We start from the raw sequence: 7,582 nt of genomic DNA on the forward strand, positions 1-7,582 counted from the left end.
ATGCAAAACCACATCATTTTTTCGTCTTTAAAACACTCAAATATTTTTGTGCAATGTTTAAATGTGTACTGGGTTGATTTTAGGGAATGTTGCGTTGTCTTTTTGGGTGTAAAATAATTAAATTTCGAAGACATGTATTTCATTCACTTAAAAGTACTTCTTGAATATAATTAATTTTCACTATGTGCGAAACCTTCAAATGGATCAAGCTTCTGGTGGTTGAATCGCAGAAGGATCGTCTACAGATTCCTGTAAAAATTTCTTTGGGCAAATTATTGTGAGCGACGCGAGAGCTTTTCAAAGTACGTCAAAAATGCAAATATTTGACCATCCGTCGTCAAATTTCAATTTACGGGTTAGACGTATATTTTAGCATGTGCCACACGACTTGACCTATAATAAGTTGAAATAGACACAGAGCTGATAATTTCGAAATGTTCTAACCTTATTTGTTGTAAAAGGCAGGTCCAAAGCCGATTTGACGTGTTTCTAGTCGATCTCTCACCATTCGTCGCACATAAAGCAGAAGTTCGCTTTTGTTTACACAAGGTTAACGTCCGATGTACATCGCCTACTGTCAACCTATTATTGGTCGAATACTATGAATCTGTGACCATCTTTCTGCGCTTATGAACATCACTGCATCTAAGTCTAAAACGGCTGAGTCATTTGTAGATAGCTGCTTGCTTTACGCTTCGCCAAAATATTGCGTTTGATCGATTGTTGACCATTGCTGATAAGCGTGTCGGCGCAGCACGATCTTACAGCCGTTATTTGTTCGTCACGCAATGCTGTCACGGCATATGCTGCACATTTTGATCTGTTTTGTATAGAGTACTCTCGGGATAACTGAAACAATTTAATCATTGTTCATCTGTTTGTTCATATATATAATAATATGTGTATATTTATATAATCGCGTTCTACGGTGTACGTGGCGTCGGTCCACATCACGTTTGTTGTACGTTCTGACGTTTCAGACAACAGCTGATAAAGCTAGTGCCTGTACTCACTAGAATTTTAAGAAAATCGCCATAAGCAAATTATAGATCAATGAAGTAAGAACTAGCTGAAATAAAAATAGGAAATCACAACGTGTCTAATTCGTGAGAAACACAGACTAAATTTAATTAGTAATTACATGAGTAAATAGCCCTGGCCATGCCATTTTATTTGGCGTATTTTGTTTGCTTAGTGGCGAGGCATTGGTATGTTGTTGTCAATACAGTCCAAAATTATCGTCAGTAAAATATTATAAATAAAACACCTATTGACCGGTTACCTCCGCGGCCACCATTTGGTCATTCCGATAAGGGTTTCATTATTGTCTTTACCCCTTTTAAGCGGCCACCCAAAATTTAAGAACTTTGTTTTGGAAAGGGCGATGGCAGATAAGAGTCTGAAATTGAAGGTGCATGACGAGTGATAATTCAAACACACGTCTATCATGATTGTCTTGAATGTTCACCAAGAAATTTATAGCCCGACAGTGAAAAATTAAATATTCAAGGTACACCAACCTCTATTTAAGCGGCTACCCCCATTAAGCGGTCACCACCCATTTCCCCGAGGGTAGCCCACTGTATTACATGTAAACCAAAAATAAATGCATAGCGCGAAAAGACCTAGGTATGAGTTTAGCGTTACAGTATTACGCAGGGCATGTAGGTAGCGGTGGTCGAGTAAAAGATAACAACAGGGGCAATGGTAAACTATTCATTCTTTTCATTTCTTAATTCAATCTCTTCCTACTCAACACGATTGTGTGCTCCCAGTGATTCCAAGCCTTACGGAGCCTTACGTATTAGGATAGAAATTGTCCTACCCCTACCCCCTAAAATGGGATGACAGCATTGCGTGACGAACAAGGAACCGCTGCAAGCAAGGATTCAAGCCATCAAACCATGATGATCAAACGTAATATTTTGGTGTAGTGCAAAGCAAGCAACTATCTACAAATGACTCAGCCGTTTCAGACTTAGATGCAGTGGTGATCATATGTGTCGAAAGAAGGTCACAGATTCATGGTATTCGACCGTTAAATAAGTCGACAGTTGGCGATGTACATCGGACGTTATGTAAACAAAAGCAAACTTCTGCTTTATGTGCGACGAATGGTGAGAGAAACACGTCAAATCCGTTTTGCACCTGCCTTTTACAGGAAATGAGGTTAGAACATTTCGAAATTATCAGCTCTGTGTCTATTTCAATTTAACAAAGGTCAAATCATGCGGCGCATGCTAAAATATACGTCTAACCCGTAAATTGAAATTTGACGACGGATGGTCAAATATTTGCATTTTTGACGTACTTTGAAAAGCTCTCGCGTCGCTCACAATAATTTGCCCAAAGAAATTTTTACAGGAATCTGTAGACCATCCTTCTGCGATTCAACCACCAGAAGCTTGATCCATTTGAAGGTTTCGCACATAGTGAAAATTAATTATATTCACGAAGTACTTTTAAGTGAATGAAATACATGTCTTCGAAATTTAATTATTTTACACCCAAAAAGACAACGCAACATTCCCTAAAATCAACCCAGTACACATTTAAACATTGCACAAAAATATTTGAGTGTTTTAAAGACGGAAGAATGATGTGGTTTTGCATATGAGGCTCTCAAACTTCTGTAATAAAATGGTGCGTCAAATGACGATTTTAACGGAATTTGGTAATTTGCATATTTCTTTGAAATAAAAGGATATTTTTTCCAAAAAAACTATCCAGTAGTTTTTGTCATGCCCTAGCCTATCTACCATGAAAATATGAGCGATATCGAATTTTTGACCCTTGCCGAGTTATTTTCCATTTTTATGGACAGGGACTCTTAAGACCCTTAATTATTTTCGCCTACGTACCTATGTATACGGGGGCTGGTGGGTCAGTTCTTCGTCGCGTCGCTTTGGCTTTAACAAGGACTGATACTTTTTTCATTAGTAATCTATTTTATTTCAGCTACATGCAGGATGATATTCTTTTCATTTTTAATCAATTACATGTGCAAGAGCGGTTAAAATAAATCGTACATACATTAAAACCTAACCGTATAAATAGACGCTCTAAGCGTTAAGACCATCGTAACTTCGATCTAAAAGAACAAGCTGATTACAAAGAGGGCAACATGGATTTAACACATATCTTTCTAGTAAGTAAAATAAGCGTCAGTGACTAAGTCATTAGTTGCAACTTTTGATACTTTGATTAGGGATTCTTTTTATGTCTGAAGTCGACGAAAGTATCGTCTGATTTTGCCAGCATTGTTTTTCATCCCTGTCTGCAATAGCTGTCTCGTTTTAAAAAAAGGATGTGCTTTAGCCTTCCTAATTTTACGACAGTATTTTCCTTGCACTACAAATGTCCTTGTCAAGCACATAAAAACTAAATATATATAACAATGCTTTCTGAGGCTCTTCCAGGAGGTATTAAAGTTTTGTTTCTTAATTTACTAGATTGTGAAAAAATTAACTTTGATGGTAATTAATTTTATTTGCAACCTCTTACTTGAAGAAAAGTAATCAATTTTATCCAGACATTGTTTCCACTGTACGTGTACTGTATGCAAAATCAACTAGCAAAACTGGCATCAGTTGATTGGTTACCTTGGTTACTGTACATGTTAATATATGGGGTGTATTTTTATATCCGTAGACCGTGGTAGTATTCTTGTTGGCCCATGTAGAAGTCGGATCAACGTTGAAACTAAACAGACCACGCTCTATGCAATCATTTTACAGACGAATGACTTGCAGCGGAGGAAATCTCCTTAAGATTCACACTAATAAATGTACCAACGGACAGTGTGAGGCAAAGTTAGATGGGACGTCGACACTAGAAAGTAAAGCAAGTAAGTGTTGCTATAATGCTACCGTCCGCGTTAACACAGGCTACGAAATTGCCGAACGCTGATTGATCAGATAGTCACATAGCAGAGGAAAATTACAGCAAGTTGAATTAAGTCCAGACTGAACGAATTGGGATGGATGCAAGGATCATTAGATTTAGTTTTCGCTGATTTGAGATTGCTTTGAGTTATACGCGACAGCAAGATTAATTAAAATTTACCTGCTTTAAAAAAAAGTAACGATCCGATCTCTGCTTTTGGGGAAGGAAGGAAGAGGGAGGGACTGATCATGAGAGAGGGACTGAGGGGGGCGTCGGTAATATATTCTATTAAAATCACCAGACAAGGACCTTGGGCAGATAAGTTCACGGCAGAAATATTTAACAGGGAATTCAGAACCATTTCCGTTTATTATATTTGCATACAACAGAAATTTTGTCAGCTTTCAAGATTAAATTTGTGTCAGCTTTTCGCCAATAATGTATTTTTTATTATTTTTTATAAGAATTTAGGATCAAGACTATCAGTGCTACAGGAAAGAAGTGCATTGAGTTTCGTGGTCATAAATACACTTACGCACTAAAGGCGGCCGTCAACAGCAACAATGTTACTTTCATAGAGGTGAGCGTGACAAAAACTAGTTTCAGCTAATCAGTTTAAAGTGGTTTTCAAATGAGTGTCACAAAACTAGGGAAATTACTACGCTGAGCGAGTGCCTTCAAATACTCGCGCTACTTTGTCATACAATCAGTAGTAAAATCAAAAGGAATTGTGATTCACTCGATTACGTTTCCCGGGATTTATGATTGGTTCTCTGGATTGTCTGAGTCCTATGTGATTGGCCAGAATGGTATATGATGATTATTAAAACTCAAAATAGAAGGCCAAACAATATACAGAAAACCTCACCGCAAAGTTACAAAACTCAAATCAAAATTCTACCTTTTCCTGGGTTAGCTTAACCGGGCTCTCAACAACCCGGCCCAGGAGCTACGCTTTCAGGCTGGCCTAAATCTTTATATTATACGGGATGGTTTGTCCAAAATGGTTCCCCGCGAGGCTGAACTGACAAGAATTTGGGTACCTATAGGACTGAGTTGGCACTTTGTGACTGCATGAGATTTATCGAGTTGTATGTTCATGTCAGTAAAGACGTGACAAACTGAAACAAAAAGAATACTAATAATACCAGACGCTCTAAGAGCGTTTGCTCAGGCTTCGTACCGCAAGTAAGCATATGCAACAACACAAAAACTTTACATTGTGTCTAGACACCCGGCAGCCGGGAGGGGTTTTCAGAAAACTAGTACTAGATACCCGGCAGTCTGAAATTATTATAGAATTTTCACGAAATAACTTATTACTTAGAATAGCAGAACTTTGTTTAGAAATGCCAAGCGATTTCAGGTATTATTTTTGTAGTTGAGGAAATTTTCGAGCTTGGACATACTATAAAATCTCGATTTTTGACATTTTGTCCACAATTCAATGAAAAAAATGTTTTGTCAGAAATGCCAAGCAACTCTAAATAACGTTTTGTTTTAGTAGTGGACGAATTCTCCCGGCCATACTACAAAAATCTTCACTCACGGGCAAGGTTGTTCAAAATACTAGTTACCCGGTGGTCAAACATTCATAGATAATCAATTTCCGCGAAGATCATCGTTATCATTTGAAACCTCGCGAGAGTATATGAATATTTTGATCTTTGGTCATAAACACCACGCGATCATGTTATTCAATGATTTGAGTTTGCAAGTTGTCCGATGAACTTTGCGTGAATTACAGGCACGGATTTTCAAGAAAATAAATAAGCTATATATACCCGGCAGTCAGAAATTCTCTCCGCAAGTTCGAAATGTCCATTCTAACCTGCTGAGAATGCTCGATCTCTGTTTGGAAATGTCAAGCAATATAATTCGTGGGCCAATCCGTTCCGAAAACGATCGACATCTTCTTCGAGTCTTCCCCAACCTTTTGTCACAAATCACAGCATTCTCACGAAGAGCGAGAGCTGTCACATTCTCATCTCCAGTTTCCTCGCACTACGCTAGGAACGCCTGGGACTATGTCCCCCCATTGGGCGACCAAGTGCGACGACGACGACGACGACGAACGGTTTGCATTTTTAGACTCAGGCTTTCCTACGGAACCCTGGGTTAAAAGCGCTACTTACTGTAAGGTTTGGCCTGATTTAGAAGGTTAGATTTGTTAGATTTGTGTCTGTTTTGTTCTCTTTTGTATTTTCAGAAGCAAAGATGTAACGATACCATTAGCAATGAGTTCCAGTTTGAGGAGGAAAAAATTGGAAAATACCGTGTATACAAATACAGCATTGATAATAGCATTATGTGTCTAGGAGTAAAGAAAGGCTGTGATGATGCGACCTTATATTTCATCAGTTTAACTAAAGAGAACGGTCGCGATAGGCGTTGTTACTTTGAAAAACGATGAACACCAACACGGTAGTTCTTTTTCTTGTATTTGCAATCATTTAAACAAAATAAAAACCAGCAGTTATGATTAAGATTTGTATTTTTTGTGGAATTCTCCCTACGTGATAAAATGGTTATGATTCATATGTAAAGTTAGGTGATACTGTCTTACTGACTTTCCATTTGCATTATTAAACCTTTTTAAACCACTCCTTCTGATTAACACACCACTTGACGCCGACCAGTTTTGGAGACTTTATTCTTCATTATAAATGTGGTTGTACAAAACAGCGTCCCGGAACATTTTTGCGTATATTTTCTTGCGTTTGACTGGTATTCTAGTCATGTAATTAATTGAATTATTGTCTTATCTGGAGACTTGAAAGAAAATCATTAGTAGAAGAATCGAACCAAGTCGATGAGGTAGAGCCGAGTTGAAAGTCAGGGCAATTAGGCAAAAGGTTTAGTACGCACTGCAAATGACTGCAGTTCAAAACCTACAATTTTCAATATTTTATTAACGGCAGAATTGAAGAACGATTTTGCATTTCATAAGCAGCACGTGCACCATTGACGGTAAGACAACGTGTCCGACTTTTCTATGAGCAGGAGAGCCAACCAGATTCGCCTTTCTAAAGAAACGAGATAAAAACTGAGAAAATTGTTTGTATAATCTTATTAAACAGCATTTTGCTAAGTGAGGCAAGAGTAACCAATCTAGGAGACATAAATCCGGTTACTTTCAACTATGGGATGTTGGACATTCTGTCACGTAAGTCCAAATGGGGATCGATATTTTACATTTACTTACATCTTCATGGTTATCCTTTATCACCCACGGGGGAGCATACAGTGCTTTGCCAATGCTTTGGCTCTCTCCTAGGAGTAGCTTACTCTTTCCAGCGGCTGCAGCATGGACAACTTACGACGGTGTCAAATTCTCAAGCACATGCCAAATTGACGCTTGACAACAGCTTCGTTCCTCAGTTCTGATTTTTAATCAAATAAGTGAACTAATTTTGACAATTCTTCAACCCACGCAATAAAGAAGGCCACGGTCCGGCACGTGTTCTATCGCAGTTACTTGTGGGTAGTTTAGCCAGAAGTTGACAACGCGATATGGATTTTCGGCGAAGCTGATTAGGATAAGTGAACAAGTTAATCCGGTAGTTTTTTAAGAACAGGCCAGAGCCTTCGGTTGACGGAAAAGTAAATACGGTAACTAGCGATCCCTAGTATCCACCCTAAAATCGCTTTGTTTCAGTGACGCAAAACGCCGGAAGTTGCGTTTTGACGCAAATAT

The 7,582-nt window shown here is 38.4% G+C and overlaps 1 protein-coding gene across 1 annotated transcript; it reads left to right on the forward strand.

The window, feature by feature from the left end:
* Positions 1 to 3,083: 3,083 nt before the first annotated feature.
* LOC149115811 (uncharacterized) lies at positions 3,084 to 6,371 on the forward strand. The gene is made up of 4 exons (XM_089283856.1): positions 3,084 to 3,148; positions 3,652 to 3,847; positions 4,350 to 4,465; positions 6,095 to 6,371. Exons 1-4 carry the CDS (start codon positions 3,125 to 3,127, stop codon positions 6,296 to 6,298), a joined length of 540 nt encoding a protein of 179 aa, XP_089139982.1. The 5' UTR covers positions 3,084 to 3,124; the 3' UTR covers positions 6,299 to 6,371.
* Positions 6,372 to 7,582: the final 1,211 nt, after the last annotated feature.

This window comes from Orbicella faveolata, unplaced genomic scaffold (assembly GCF_042242905.1).
Source record: "Orbicella faveolata isolate gen_17 unplaced genomic scaffold, um_ofav_v1 contig_13, whole genome shotgun sequence".
NCBI classification, from domain to species: domain Eukaryota; kingdom Metazoa; phylum Cnidaria; class Anthozoa; order Scleractinia; family Merulinidae; genus Orbicella; species Orbicella faveolata.